At 39.3% G+C, this 16,926-nt stretch overlaps 1 protein-coding gene across 2 annotated transcripts; it reads left to right on the top strand.

The window, feature by feature from the left end:
- The first annotated feature begins 6,621 nt into the window (after positions 1–6,621).
- Positions 6,622–14,225, top strand: tbx3a (T-box transcription factor 3a). 2 transcript variants are annotated; one of them, NM_001101670.2, is given in 8 exon segments: positions 6,634–7,467; positions 8,147–8,414; positions 8,802–8,948; positions 9,692–9,768; positions 9,965–10,122; positions 10,540–11,165; positions 12,428–13,094; positions 13,123–14,225. In NM_001101670.2, coding segments are annotated over 7 exon segments (2,070 nt in total). In that variant the 5' UTR covers positions 6,634–7,093; the 3' UTR covers positions 12,848–13,094; positions 13,123–14,225.
- Positions 14,226–16,926: the final 2,701 nt, after the last annotated feature.

The raw sequence follows: 16,926 nt of genomic DNA, 5'->3' as shown, positions 1-16,926 counted from the left end.
TTGTTTGCACTTGATACTTCTAAACAATGCAGTTGTGTGACTTTGAAATCGCGATGATGTGATGATGATGGTCTGTGTGTGTGTGTGTGTGTGTGTGTGTGTGTGTGTGTGTGTGTGTGTGTGTGTGTGTGTGTGTGTGTGTGTGTGTGTGTGTGTGTGTGTGTGTGTTGTTAAAGACATTAAAAGGCGCTGGTCTGCTTATATTTACACGTTTAGACGAGTGAAGATATTTCTCCATCTTATTTGTCGCGTTCTGCTCCAATCAGCTGCTCTGGCTCCTGAAACACTCCCCCTGTTCATGCAAAACATCTGTGGTGGGAACTTTAATAGATGAAAGCTCCAAACCGCAGTCGACTTCCTTTTGTTTTCAAGAAGTCACTTTGCGTCAGTCTGTTTCTGAAATCAACCTTCCAAACCTTCAGCATGCAGTCCGCGTTTGATGTCAATCACCTTCTCAACACGCCTTGCCGCACAGATCATCCGACGTTTATCATAGAGAGAAAACTTTACCAACATTCAGACTCAAGTCACGTTTAAACAATTAACATCTAAAATGCCCAAAGCAGCTTTCTTTAATGACATGACGTTTCAGAAGGCTTCAAAGTTAATATATTATACCTGTCCTTTAGCAAGCTTCTGAGAGGACAGTCACACTGCTTATAAACTTACATTTATAATATAACCATGACAAATAGAAACTATTAGTATACCTCAGCCTAAAAGAGAGGGTGGACAATGTACATCTGGAGAGAAAAGAAAAGCTAAACGGTTATAAACAGATTATTTGATGAGAGCACTAAAGCTAATGGTGTGGCAATGTGTTCATGTTTTCATTGTTAGACACACACTTAATGGAAATTTACATGTGGCAGACTCTAACAGAGAAATCTAGAGTTTAGACTACAGCAGGCTGCAGTGAGTATATGTATGATTGGGTTATTATAGCTTTAAGAAGCTTGATGAGCAGAGCAAATATTTACCCTTTAATAAACGACCCCATTAACCCAATATTGGGTCAAATATAGACAAAACAGGCTGTTTGGTAAAAAAAAAAAAAGTAATTTAAATTGAATAATACATTGTTTTGTCCATATTTGACCCAACTCAGCATTAAAGCATACCAACATTTGTACAGTAAATATTTACCCTGAACATATACATAAAAAATTAACCAAATATTGGGTCAAATAGGCATATCCAGCTGCTTAATTTAACAATGTCATTTAAATTGAGAAAAACATTGTGTTTATCCACATTTGGCACAACACAGTGTTAAAACAACCCAACATTTCTAGAGTAAATAATAACTCTGAACATATACTTTAATAAATGGCCCCTATTAACCAAATATTGGGTCGAATATAGAAAAAAACACGCTGTTTGGTTAAAAAATAATATATCTGATCAAACACAGTAAACACAACAAAAGATTAAAAAAATAAAATAAAAAATCCCCCTTATTAACCCAATGTTGGGTCAAATACAGACAAACCCAGCTGTTTAGTTTAAAAATGTCATTTAAATTAAGTAAAATGTTGTGTTTTACCCATATTTGGCCCAACACAGAACTCAAGCAACCCAACATTTTTACTGTAAATATTTGCCCTGAACATATACTTAAAAAGTTTAAAATAACAAAATGAACCCATGATTGGGTCAAATAGGCATATCCAGCTGTTTAATTTAAAAATGTTGTTTCAGTTGAGTAAAACATTGTGTTTATCCACATTTGGCACAACACAGCGTTAGAACAACCCAACATTTCTAGAGTAAATAATTACCCTGAACATATACTTTAATAAATGGCCCCTATTAACCCAATATTGGGTCGAATATAGACAAAACACGCTGTTTGGTTAAAAAAAATAACATAACTAAGCTAACACAGTAAAAACAACTCAAGATTTAAAAAAATAAATATAAAATCCCCCTTGTTCCACCCAATGTTGGGTCAAATATAGACAAACCCAGCTGTTCGGTTTAAAAATGTCATTAAAATTGAGTAAAACGTTGAGTTTGTCCATATTTCACCCAAAACACTGTATTTTTAGAGTGTGTAGTTCCTATGTGGAACTTTACTGTTATTCTCTTTGTAATTCTCCATAATTCACTTTTCTTGATCAAGCTGTTCATATCTGAAGAGTAACAGTATCAAAATTTGCAGTGGATCGAACATGTTTAAGAAAAACGTCTAAAACTATTGAACAACTTTCATTTTGATCTTAGGAGAACGTTGATTAACTTCTTATGATCCATTTCAAATGTTGACTACTGTATATAGTGTATACCATAAACTTCATAAACTGCACTCTGAAGAATGCCGGGATCCACACAACTCATTCATGTTGTCTCAACACAAATTAATTGAGGTGAATGTAACAAATTTAAGTGTTTAAAATAATTAGATTGTCCTAAAAATATCTCAGGAATTGTGTTGTTTCAGCTCATTTTAAATTAGTAGTTTGAACAAGCAGCAAAATTCCCTTTTTTAATGGGTACAAGTAAATTATGCAGAACAAAAAGCAACATGATGTGTGTTCTTCTTTAAAAATGACCCCGTGGAGAAATCAGCAATAATTACACACCAACTCAAACATCAGCTGAACGCATATAGAGAACAAATGTGCATCAGCTCAAACGGGCATCCTCAACACAGCAGTTCTGTAGAATTTATCAATGCACAAAAATCAAATCAAAGTTGACAGCCTGCGGCGAGCTGACAGGAATTTCCCGGCAGTAAATACCAGATCAGTGTAGTTCAGCGTCCGCGGCTCAGATCTGAGGCTTTTCAATGACCCAAACCAGCAGAGCAGGAGATCCCTTTGTTTATCAGCTCATCTGACTCAAATCTGGGTCTGAGCATGCAAACTCTGTGTGTGTGTGTGTGTGTGTGTGTGTGTGTGTGTGTGTGTGTGTGTGTGTGTGTGTGTGTGTGTGTGTGTGTGTTATTTAAAATAAAGTTTTGGCATAGATAAATTACTATTAGAAAGTTTGGAAGTTCTGCAGTGGCACAGAGTTTGCGGCATGCTTTAAACAGATTGAGCTCATTCTTGTATAATTATTATAGATTTGTGCACTCTAAAAATGCTGGCTTACTTCAACCCAAAGTCTGGGTGTAACACTGACTGGTTAATTTTTTGAATATCATCTATAGGTGCATTTGAACCCAGCATTTGTTAAAGTTTTAAGTGTTCACGCTTTACAATAGGGTTTCATTAATTCATGTATTTACCAACATGAACCAAATATGAACGATAGTTGTACAGCATTTACTAGTTCAGCATTTATAAATGCAATATTAAAATACTACTGCATGCTGTTAATGCACAACAACAAACAATGACTTTACTTTCAATACCTTAAACGATCATCAATCAATACTGTGTTCATTGTTTGTTCATGTATATTAATTAATATAACCATAATGTAAAGTAAACATGGATTATTTCTACAGTCTGCATTGCATTTCTTTAACAGCAACATTTATATTAATTTAAGACAGAATGATGCAAAACGGCTGCCATTAACCTTCACTTATTGCTTCATTGTTTGTTTGTGCACTGTTTGAACACTCCGCACAATACATTCATATTGTCCCAGCACAAATCCATTACCTTTAAGTAACATATTGAATAGGATTGAACATAAACTATTAAGTTGTCTCAAATTTAAGCTCATTTTACATGAGTAGTTTGAACAAGCAGAAACGGTTTTTGTGTTTATTTTAAGTTGTAATCTGCATGTTGAGAAAGCCTGATTTGTCAAAACTGCCTGCAGATACTGTCAGGATTCACAGCAGGAGTGCTCCAGTACGGCATGAATGGTGTGTGTGTATGTGTGTGTGTGTGTGTGTGTGTGTGTGTGTGTGTGTGTGTGTGTGTGTGTGTGTGTGTGTGTGTGTGTGTGTGTGTGTGTGTGTTGGAGGAAGAAAGCAGAATGACTTCAGTGTAGACTCTGCTCCTGAATGAAATATGCTTTACTGCAGTGCAGTTCTGAAGGAACACATTTGTGTGCCAATAAACTCAAACTTGTGTGTGAAACCTCGGTCAAGGGAAAAACTGCTGAACACCTCTGAAGAATGCGGAGGATTTGCCTGCCTGGTATGAACATTCCTGGCAGATTTAGGAAAAGCGTATAATGGAGCTGCCGCATCACGCAGGATCTGTTTGTGCTGACTGATCGTGGAGGTTTCCATCTCAATGCTTGTGCACAGATTGGTTTAAAATGTAAATATTGTTATGAAGCTTGTACAAATTGTAAAAAAGTTGGGTTCAGATTGTGCAGATTGCATTCAGGACTGAGAGATTAAAAAATGATTGAGTGGATCCTGTGTTTGGCGTCGTCTATTAATCTTCCTTTAACTACATCGATGAAATAAGCTTATAGCATTATAGAAGCATCCTCTCAAAGAATACAAGGTTGTTTTAATACTGCGTTGGGTCAAATATGACATTTTTTAATCAAATTTAAATTACAATTTTTGGTTTTGACCCATATAAGTGCTTTTTCATGCCACTTATTTTCTTCTGATTCTCGGGATGCATGGGTTATTATGCGTATACTATATGGCCAGCGATTATATTGTCATTAACTTGATAAATCCACTCAAAGACAAACACGCAACTGCTTAAATGTCAAGTGGAGATAAATGAAGTTAAATATTTCTGAAGGAATTAACTCTCTCCGTTGGTATGTTTACTATTTACAAAGTATGATCTTTAATTACGAGAAGCGCTCTCGGGAAATAGGATATTTTAAAATCCCCTCTGCTGTAAACAAGACCGGAAAATAATCATCGTTCATTCAATGACTACACGCAAAAATTGTTTTTGTAAAATATAGAGTATGCCAAAAATGTGCGAGCCTCAGACACAATATCAGAGTATCTTTCATTAATAGTTGACACTGTTCATTGCTATCTCATTGCAGTGGAAGGAGAACATTGTTATTGAGCTTCTGCTTATTGTAGCCATCAGACAGGCCACGGCAGCGATAGTATTTGGCCATCTGATGACGGCTGATAAATGCTTCTGTGCTGACTCGATAATTGAGTCAGTTTTAGGCACTGTTTAACTCAGATGTCTGCGTGTGTTGTTTACGTGTGAATGAAGGCAGTGTTTGTGTCGGGCGCCAGTGACAAACACACCGACCAGCGTCAGATCAACATCCATATCAACACAACAATGCGGCATTTCCAAACACAAAGTTGAGCAACGCGCTGATAATGCAGTGAAAACAAGTGAAAATAACAGCAGCCTGAGCTCATAACGTGTTTTTCAGCGCTATTAAAAATAAAGACGCGTCATGAAAACACTGAATCAGGGGAACATGCAGAGCTCATGACTGATTTTGCTCTTCTGAAATGTAAAAACTGACATTTATACACATTAATCCTCACTCTGTAAACGCTGGGTTTTTAAAAGCTCATTTTGGGTGAAAATGAACAGACAGGAGCATGGGGTTATGTTTAGTTCTATAAATTGAATTTTAAAAACTAAGCCAATGTTAATTTTGTCCATATTTATTCAACATTTTCAGAGTGTATTCAATTCAGTTCATCTATATTTCGCTTTATATGGCGCTTTTTACAATGCAAACTGTCAAAGCGGATGAAGAAACTTGTCATAATATGTCAAATGTTCAATTAAAAGCGTTTCAGTTGAGTTTAGTATGAGTGTCAGCGTTAAAGTTTATTCTATTTAAAATAAAGAAGTGACTGAAGGAAACATTTTAAAGGGGAGTTTAGTAGAGAGTGTTTGATTTACTAATTTAAAAAAACAAACTGTTATCGATCCTTTGGTTATTTAACATGTTCAGCAGTGAAACTCACATCAGGTGCATATTAATATAGTCTTTCTCATTTATGCACGCGCAATTTCTCTTGAAATATAGACAGGGGAGGGATGTGTACTCTGAATGAAAGTGGATCATGAATATGAGGTGATAATGCGACGCGTAAAAAGCTGCAGTGTGCTTTAATTAAATCTCGCTGGCGGCCGGCGCGGCGCGGCGCGGCGCGGCACAGTACTATATGGGTCAACGCGCATCGACTGGGTCAAATTGTTTTAGCTCACCTCATAGAAAAAAAAGTGTTTAAATAAAAACGAAACGGAGGAAGAATATTGAATAGTATTGAATAGAACTGAGCGAAAGCATTATGCTAGAAATTATCAGAACTAATTTCCTAAATAACACCACACTGGAGGATCCTCCGGTTAGTAATTTGCGTCGCTAATTTCGACGCGTGCGTCCGTGTCCTGTTGCGTTTCTCAGGTAGAGGAGCGCGATATTTGATCTGCAGTGCGCGAAAAGAGGCCAACAGTGACGCTGTGCGCACGAGACCGGGAAGTTCAGCTTCCCTGGGTCCCGCAGACCGACAGATGCGTGTCCTAATGATGTTGACATATTCACACAACAGAGAGTGAAGCAGCGCTGTTTCGCGGCAGCAATAGAGTTCTCAAACACCTCTTTATAAGTCTGAAGTCTTTTCCCTCCACCCGACCTGTTAAAACCACGCCTACGGAGCCACACAATTGGTCCGAAAGCGTCAAAGGGCCAATCAACAGAGAGCTGCGGCTCGAAACACGCAACACATCCACACCGCCGAAGCCCATGGAGTGCAGAAGCGCTGGGAATATCTGTGTGCTGGACGCGCTTCTGCTCTGCTGAAATGTGTGTGTGCGTGAAAGCACGGGAGAGAAAGTGTGTGTGCGAGCGTGTGAAGGTGTATACCTCCGACAAGTAAAGACAGAGGAATTATTCCGAGGCATCGAAATATTTCAACACGTCTCCTTGGCAGGACTTGGTCTGGACGATCTGATTATTAAGGGAATGTCTATTTTACTGACAGCCGAAGGAAGCGTAAATACGCCGCGAGTTGACGTACAGCGTCCTTCATTTTAGTGCTTTTATTATCATATATTTATATATTTTAAATTTCATTGCTCGGTGGTAAAAGACAACGATTAATGGATAGCTGTTTCTCACGACACTTTGCTGGAACTCAGAGTTAGGGGAACCGCAGATTTTAAGCGACTCTACATCCAGGCGATCGATTTAAGGAACACCGCACATCTGCAATCTGGACTTCCCGATGAGAGATCCAGTTATTCAGGGATCCAGTATGGCATATCACCCGTTTTTACCTCACCGGGGTCCGGAGTTTGCCATGAGCGCAATGCTGGGTCACCAGCCGCCTTTCTTCCCGGCACTGGCACTGCCACCCAACGGCTCGCTGTCGCTGCCCGGGGCGCTGGGCAAACCCATCATGGAACAGCTGATGGGCGCCGCGGAGACCGGCCTGCACTTCTCCTCGCTGGGACACCAAGCCGCGCATCTCCGGCCTCTAAAGACACTGGAGCCCGAGGAGGAGGTCGAAGACGATCCGAAAGTTCACCTCGAAGCCAAGGAACTCTGGGAGCTTTTTCACAAGCGCGGCACCGAGATGGTCATCACCAAGTCGGGAAGGTAAATGAAATTATCCAGCGCTTTGAATTCAATTAAGACAAACAGAAACCGAGATTTTATTTTGCAGCGATTGCTCCGTCGATGTGATTTGTAAGATTTAACTCGCATGTAGACGAGTTTCTAGCTTATTTTTGTTCTTTTGTTATTGTGTAAATGTTTTGTAACTAGGCCCATACATGTCGGAATCGAAATTCAGCGATCGGAACACTTTTAATTAGTGCATGTAGAGGCACTGCTTAATATTGTAAATAAACGAACAACTCAGCTGATTCTGAACAGATAACTCCAAGAATATACACACTCCTAAAATGCTGGGTTATAATTAAGATATTTAAATTTCAGCAATTTAAAATACACTTTTTATCCCAGCTGTTGGGTTTCAGTGTATTTGTAATGTTGTGAAATTTGAGTTGTCAAATGGCTTTGCTTTTTAACCGTGAACTGGTTCACTATTATCCTTAAATCGCATGTACAACTATTGCGCTGTTTTTATATTTTGGGGCATTTCACATGTTCAACCCAATGTCTGGGCCTACACGTGCACACAACTAAATCACGTCTGCACGCAATGCTGCTTCAATTCCGATCCACAGTAAATTAAAAGCCTCCAAATATACAGCTCGCTGTGCAGAGATGCAGAAATGTAACCCTGCTCGTTTATTTCTGCCCTCCTCTGTAGGCGAATGTTCCCTCCGTTTAAAGTCAGATGCACGGGCTTGGACAAAAAGGCCAAATATATTCTGTTGATGGATATTGTCGCCGCTGATGACTGCAGGTATAAATTTCACAACTCTCGCTGGATGGTGGCAGGAAAGGCTGACCCCGAAATGCCAAAACGGATGTACATTCACCCCGACAGTCCGGCCACTGGCGAGCAATGGATGTCTAAAGTCGTCAATTTTCACAAACTTAAACTGACAAATAACATCTCCGACAAGCATGGATTCGTAAGTTACAGTCATCAACTCCTATTAATGCATTGTGATTAGCATTATTATTGCTGTAAGTATTAGAAGTATTGTGGTTGATATTGATATAGGTGTAATCTTTATACAGTTTATTTGTATTAATCGAAAACACTCGATGCTGTCTGGCAAGCTTCAGTAATAAGAATTTAAACTATTGGATAATTGTTTTTCTTTATTAATACTTTGTATTATATTTTAAATAAATACACGGATGTGTTTGAGCTGGAAAAGATTGTTTAGAGGAGAAAATAAATAAAATGTATGACCTAGAAATACAGATTTGCACAATTCGTAAGTGCAGGATTATTAAATGTTATTTAAAAATCACGAATATTTAATATAACGTCAGCCTAATTTGTGTTTTAGACGATACTAAACTCCATGCACAAATACCAGCCAAGATTTCACATCGTGAGAGCCAACGACATACTGAAGCTCCCCTACAGCACGTTCAGGACCTACGTGTTCCCCGAGACAGACTTCATTGCTGTCACTGCCTACCAGAACGACAAGGTTGGTCAAAACGAACTTCTGTGTGTTTAAAATGACTGCAATGCATATCGCTGAATGCTTGTTGTAAATGTTTGGAAACCAGAAGAGCAGTCGTTGTTGCATTTCGGTCAAATATAAGCCTGCGTGTTGTTAAATGCTCCAGTGAGGCCTACATCATCACAAAAACTCGCACAGACAGAAAAACACAGAATCGCAGCCGCAGAAATTCAAGTTAGTGTGTGTGTGTGTGTGTGTGTGTGTGTGTGTGTGTGTGTGTGTGTGTGTGTGTGTGTGTGTGTGTGTGTGTGTTTGAAAGAATGAGAAGAGGGAGGAAGGAAGGGAGGACTGCTCACTGAGGGAGGTTCAGAAAGAACAAAAAGGAGACTCCGAAATTAGCGTGTGTGTTTATTAGAAAACAACTGAACAATATTACACAGTGACAACATTAAACGACGAGGAGGAAACTGAAGTCGTGTTGAGGGGTTGTAGATAATATAAAAGCCTCCCAAATTTTATGAGCTGGAAATGCTCTCTTTGTTTCCTGTGAAGTTGCTTCTGAGAAAGTAAAAAGTAGACAAGTTACTGCGTGCAGGCAGAGCTATATGAATATACAGCAAGCATACAGGACAGCTCATTACGTCTAATATAAGTCACAAAGACTTGTCTTCTGAAGTGCATTTTAGTGTTGCATTCAAGCTTATTGCATTTGCACAGAATGACGTAAATAAAAGCTCATGTTCTGTTTAAATGTGATTGCATTTTAGATCACACAACTGAAAATTGACCACAATCCTTTTGCAAAAGGATTTCGGGACACTGGAAATGGGAGACGCGAAAAAAGGTAAAGCTGGGCTCATTTAAAGACTGGACTCTGTTGGTTTTAATAACTGAATCGTGCATTTTCGTCGTAAAACGCGAGGAGAGCGGTGAACTCAAGAACACGCTCTTGTTTGAATCGTCTGTAATACAATTCTGAGTTTGCTTACAGAGGCAATTTCTCTTCTCAATGGCCTGTCTTGGAAATGTGTGTGATACAGGAAGCAGCTGGCTCTGCAATCGATGCGTTCATATGAGGAGCAGCAGAAAAAAGAAAACGGGACGTCAGACGATTCCTCAGGCGAGCAGGCGTCCTTCAAGTGTTTTCGCCAGGCTTCATCTCCTGCGGTCTCGACTGCTGGACACAATCATTTAAAAGGTACGACAGTCAGACAGACATGAGCCGTATGCATTTTCTCCTAGATCAAAATCGACATTTCTTTTTCTAGAGAATGTCCTTGGAAATGCGAGAACAAAAGTAGCCTGCGATTAATTCTGTCCGCGAGACTAAAACAAGTCATTGCTAATTTAAGAGCACGATGATTAGTTTTGTACGTGCAGTTATTTAGATGCTGGATGAAAGTGTGCTGCAGGAAGTCTGAGTCTGCTGTCCGCAGTGCACCATATTAGTATTAATGCGTGCGCGTTCTGAGTTGTGCTTTCGCCGTTTAAAACGATATGCATCTCGCTGCTGGTGTTTATAAAAAGTGACACATGTGTGTGGTGTAACCTTTCGGTTAGATTCGCATGATTAAACAATGAATGGTCTTACAACTTTCCCGATCTGTGTTGACAGATTTCTGTGACAGCGATGAAGACAGCGATGAAGAAGACAAAGACGCGAACGCGAAAGAAGGGCCAGACTCCAGCAAAATCTCCACCACCACCGAGGACTCCAAGGACCAGGACGCGGGTTTGGGCAAGAGTGTGTTCGGCGAGAGCGACTCCTCCTCGGGTCGCAGAAGCGAGAAGACCCGCGCGGACTCTCGGAGCCCCATCACCCTCATCTCCAGCACCACCCGCTCCGGAGAGGAGCTCAAGAGTCCGGTAAGAGAACCGGCCAAGACTACAGACGACTGCCGGACAGTGAGCAAGGAAAATTACATGCCATTGACTGTGCAAACAGACGGCGCAGCGCACTTAAATCAAAACCACTTGCACAATTTCGGATTTCCGCCGGGTTTGGCCGGGCAGCAGTTTTTCAATCACTTGGGTGGTGCCCATCCTTTCCTCCTTCACCCCAGCCAGTTCAACATGGGAGGCGCTTTCTCCAACATGGCCGCAGGGATGGGCCCCATACTGGCCGCGGTGTCCTCTGGTGGAGTAGGCTCACTGGACGGGTCCAGCCTGCCCTCGCCCTCACAGAGCCTCACCGGAGCCCCGATGCCGTTTCATCTGCAGCAGCACGTGCTGGCGTCTCAGGTAAGTCCATTAATATTAATGCACAGCAGTGAAAGTCATGTCATCGATGCTGTAGTCTACTAAAATAATGATTAATTTATTAGCACACTAAATGCTTTATATTTCAGTTATGGGTAATACAATAATATTCAGACCTAAAAAATAGTTTCCAGACTTGCTCTTTGAAAGTTTCCATAGGGAACACGATGGATTATTTTTAGGACATCACTGCGAAAATTCTGTCTTGGATTTATTTGTGTGCGTCTTTTTGAAAAATCTTACCCTCACTCAAAAAAACAACAAAAAAAATTGTAAAATATGAACAATCCCGTTTTTTTTTTTCATTTAATTTCAAAACTGCTGGGTTTCTCAATGTGACCCAACGTTAGGTTAGTACAGTCCCGCTTTTTACAGTGTTGTTTGGCGACGTCGTCGTTATATTTAAGTGTTGTTGCAGAAAAAACGAGGTGTGGCATACCTTGGTGATTTTAATAGTCTTTGTTGTACAGTCCATAAATTGTCAGCAAATATAGAGCAACTGACAACTGTTGCTGGAGATCAGTAATAAAGCTGCGCTTGACGGATGTGTGCCCACAGCAATACTCCGCAATTAATCTGACGTAGAATTAAAAAAGAAAAGAAAAATGAGCTTTTCTTGGATGAACACAGCACCAAAACGAGCATTACAGAGATTGCATAATTAATTTAATTAAAAGTGTCAAACTCATTTAATTTCAGCAACAAATCGTAGGTTAGCTCAGGTAAAATTGATCTTTAATAATAACAATTAGTTTAACCTTTTCACCTTAAGTATGTATATAAGCTAATAATGTATAATAGTGTATACTCGTGTCAAGAGAATGAGGTGAATATAAATTGACGAGAAAACGAAAGCGTGGGATAAAAAATAAGGGAATATTCTTACTTTATATTCAACATATTTTAGATCTCTGGCGTTGATTAAAATAAAATAAAAAACGACACTATCATGCTATGGTCAATTTATATCTACTCTACATTTATATCTAATATCTAACTCCGAAATAAAAAATGCTGGGTTGTTGTAAGCCAACGTTGCGTCAAATAACCACAAAATCAAAAGTTATGTTGATTATATTTATTGAATTTAAATTAATTTGTTTAACCAAACTGTTGAGTTTCTCCACATTTTATCCAGCGTTAGGGTTACAGGACCCCAGCTGTTTTCAGATTGCACTGCAATGAACAGTTTATTTATTATAATTAATAATTGCCCGTCTGTCAATCTATTTATCTATCTGTAGGGTCTGGCTATGTCTCCTTTCGGGGGTCTGTTCCCGTACCCCTACACGTATATGGCCGCCGCTGCAGCTGCTTCATCCGCCGCCTCCTCCTCGGTGCACCGGCACCCGTTTCTGAGCGCGGTGCGGCCCCGGTTGCGGTACAGCCCGTACTCGTTACCGAGTGTCCCCGACAGCACTTTGCTTACGACGGCGATGCAGCCCATGGCGAGCAGCGGACTGGAGGTGAAGGGCGATGGGATGAACACCAGCCCCGCTTCCGCTGCTCTGGACTCTGAGGTCACCAGCCGCTCTTCCGGTTCTGTTTCACTGTCGCCGAAAACCTGCACCGAAAAAGATTCGAGCTCCGAGCTGCAGAGCATCCAGCGTCTGGTGAGCGGACTGGAGCCCAAGCCGGACCGAGCCCGCAGTGTGTCCCCGTAGGCCGGCGACTGGAGGGGAAATACACGACATTATACAACCGTTTACAGCACGGAGGAAAAACAGGCTCAGAATGCACTTTGGGAAAAATAAAGAAATACAAACAAACACGTCAAATGATGCTATAGAGAAAGGCACAGTTCACTCAAAAATGACAAGTCTGTCATCATTTCCTCACCGGCCACGTGCTCCAAACCTGTGCGAGTTTCTTTATCCTAATGTAGAGAAAACCTGTAACCATGCTGAACAAATGCTGTCAGCAAAGTTGTTGCAAACAATTTATTTGTGTTGAATTTAAACAAACAAATTAAAATTTGTAATGTTCAACTTGGTTTGTTTGTTTAAAATCAGCCCGAATAAATTGTTTACAAACCCTTAACTTAAAAAAAGTAAATCCAAGCAATCATCCTTGAATGATTATTTTCAGTGCATTGACTTTTTTCTTTCTACAGACGTTTTTAGCTTTCTCCAAAATATTTAATTTTGTGTCTAATTATAGTGAAGGAAGAAACTCATTTGGTCTGGAGCCCCTTGATGGTGAGCAATAGTGAGTGAACGCTCATGTTTGTGTGAACTAACCCTTTAAGTGAAAACGGCAACTTTGATTCCCCCAACTATATTTGAATACCACTGAAGTATTGAACAGTTTGGCGAGAGACTGAATGAAGCTGCTCTTCTGTGTGTTTAAGGTCAGGGTGACGGTAATTTAATTTAATATGCACTCTGAACAGGTTCTTACTTCAGCTGATACCACTTTATGAACACAGAAAGCACCACCGTCATCAGGACTGCCGAATTCATCATTTTAATAATATTTTACAATGTGACCGAGTCAGTACTTCTTTCAGTCAATACTTAGAATATATATATATATATTGCTTTTTATTTAATTCTTAAATTAAGGAAGGCAGTCTAGTCAAAAAAATGTTTTGTTTTAATCTTTGTCCAAAGACCACTGATTACTTATTTGATTATCTGTGCGGTACTAAAATTGTTTATAAAGTCCAGCTTCGAGATAAACTGGGAAAAGGGATCATATGGATCGAGAATGGATCGTATGATAATAAAATGTAAATAGCGATATATATATATATATATCATATTTATGTAATTATTTCATAAGAATATTGCCTGTAAATATATCTGAGGTGCATTGTTTATTTGTTTGTTTGTTTGTTTGAAGGAACTTAATTTATTGTTGACATAAATGTAAAATAGTTTGTGAGCATTTTCCCTGTTGATTGCGTCCTCCAGACTCTGGATTTCACCCGTAACACCACAGTGCTAGTTTCTCTAGCGGAAAAAATAATGTGCCATCGTTTTGATTAACTGTTGTGTGTTTAAGTGCTTTGGTTCAAACAAATTAAAGACGTTAACACCATTTTTTTTCATTACAGTCTTCTTTACCAGCAACTAAAAATGCGTGTGTGTGTGTGTGTGTGTGTGTGTGTGTGTGTGTGTGTGTGTGTGTGTGTGTGTGTGTGTGTGTGTGTGTGTGTTAAAATTATTTTGGTGACATATGAAACTGCCAAGAATAAATAAATAAAATAAAGCAAATAGCTTAGATAAAAGATTCAGGAAAGGCGGAGAGAAATGCAGATTTTCCATTCTGCTGGCATTATGTGCGGACTCCAGCGTGCTTAATTCCTATCATTAACAGTCTGATGACGAGGCACTTCTAAACACGTACACATGCTCTAAAATATGCTTTAAATGGTTCTAAAATAAATGTAAACTATTTCAAATGATTTGTAAGTTTAATTCACTACAGACATACCAACAATTGAAGGATATAAAAGCGTTTATTCGAATATTGACCGATACTATCCCTGAAAACAGAGTTTATTAAAGATATACTCAGCAATTAAACACGAACGCGTTTATTTTTGGGTGTTGTTGAACACAAAAGACAATCTTGAGGAAACCAACATCCCCACAGATGTCAATGATTACCGATTCATCAGATTAGTGTTCATCAAATTGTGTGTTCAGTAAAAACTAACCATGTCAGGAACAGCTGGAATATGAGCATGGCAGAATATTAATTTTTGGGGGGGAATGTTCCTTTAGTTCTGTTCGTTCTTAAGTCGAAAAAGCGAAAGTATATTAGCACATCTCGTCAGCAGGTCCCTGAATTCTTTCCTGCACATTAGACATGTTTATGAGGCCTTTCTCGCATGTTTATGTGGACCGAAGTGAACCTGAAAGAATGTAAAATAACTTGACTGTCCACCCCGTGCAGCCTCGAGTCAGAGTTTATCAACACTATATCTTTATTTGTATAAAGTACGGTTAATAAGTAACGGCATTGGCGCTGAAGAACAGTGGTAAACACCAGGTAAACTATCGCAATTGCTCTTTCTATTGCTCACCTGGCGCCTTCGTTATCGGAGTCGTGTTTATTACACGGCGGCGACGGAGCGTCTGAGTTCTGCTGCTGATAAAGCCAAAGCTGGCGCCACCCAGCGGCCACGGGGCAAAGTACATGGCAAAGTGTCCTCCACACACACACGACGCATTTACAAACACACACATGCATGCATATATATGCAAAAAGTGTTAACTTAAAAATGATCAGTGTGTTATTTTTAGATTTAAAGGGATAGTTCACACGGAAATGATTAAATACTATTTACTCGTCCTCGAGTGTCACTTTTACAAGTTTCCCTTGTTGTCTTGAACACGATTATGTTCTGAAGAAAGATCTGCAACCACTGACTTCCACAGTAGGAAATCAAATGCGAGTCCTGCTTCCAGCTTTCTTCAATATATCTTCTTTAACTGAAGGTGTTTGGGGTTTGTAGGAGAGAGAGTGTTCATGTTTGGCCGACCTGTACCTTTAAATGAGGCTGTTATTTACAGTATTGATGGGTGAGCTGCTGAAAGACATGACAGAGATAAGAATATTAAATAAAAACCTAAATATGCATTGCTCCGGTGAACTTTTGATCGAGTAAGAAGGCACACTGATTCATTTAGCCTATGATTAATATTCTGTCAGAAGAGAATCTGTCGAAGTCAACACGACTCCATAGTTCACAATTAATAAATAAAACATGGAAATATGTGTAATAAATCACATTAAAATGCTGGGTTGTTGTAACCCACAATAGGTCAAGCATGGACAAGTGCAACTTTAGTTTTTTTTTTGTTTAATTATATTTAAATGTCACTTTGTAATGCAATGATTGAGCTCATATTTGACCCAGCGTTGGGTTACAACAACCCAGCATTTATTTATTCTTCTTTAGTGCTGTGAGCCATGTCTTTTATAAATCACTGGTGTTATAAAAGCCGAGAAACCTTCAAGTGTTTATTAAAATGCTGAATCTGTCGTCCTTTACTAAACTCTGTTTCCAAACATGATGCATTATTTTACCCTTATAATGTCTGAGATGTGTTGTCTACTGTGAATTCAGACGAATTGAGAGGTGCTGTGTTAAAATATCTCACTTTTATACATTTATATACATAAACAAATGCATAAATGACAGCATTTACACGGTCTAATGATATAATGACATGTATAATGACTGGTATTACATTAAATAAAAAAGAATACAACACAAATCGAGTATATCTAACATTTATATTAAATTTAACATGAAATGGTCATGACTAATACACAATTATAGTTCTGAGATGAGTGTAATGTGATTACAGTAGTCTCCAGAATAATAATGCTCAATAAAGATTACACACCGCCAGCTGATACTAATGCAGGAATGAACCTATGACTGGCCTACATTGATTACAGTTTGATTGCCAAATCATTCGCGCTGTAAATGCAAATGTTTAACTTTCAGTCCATTGACAGCACAATAACGGTGAGATCTATTTGGGTTGATTAAGTATGAGGAGCAGTTTTGGTGAGCAGATCCGTCTTTGTGTCGGAGCTGGAGCATATCCGCGATATTGAAGCGCCACCCAGCGGTCATCAGCTGAAGCGGACAGAGGACACACGCAGTCAGAGGAGCAGCTGCATGCTTTCCAGGCACATTTAGACAGAGCAAACACTCTAAAAGCGGGATCAAATATGGACAAAGCCAATATTTTGTTAGTTTTTTGTTTTTAAATAAATT

This window comes from Danio rerio, chromosome 5, assembly GCF_049306965.1.
Source record: "Danio rerio strain Tuebingen ecotype United States chromosome 5, GRCz12tu, whole genome shotgun sequence".
NCBI lineage: Eukaryota > Metazoa > Chordata > Actinopteri > Cypriniformes > Danionidae > Danio > Danio rerio.
Note: the sequence above shows the minus strand (reverse complement) of the source record. Positions and strands in the feature narration are given on the sequence as shown.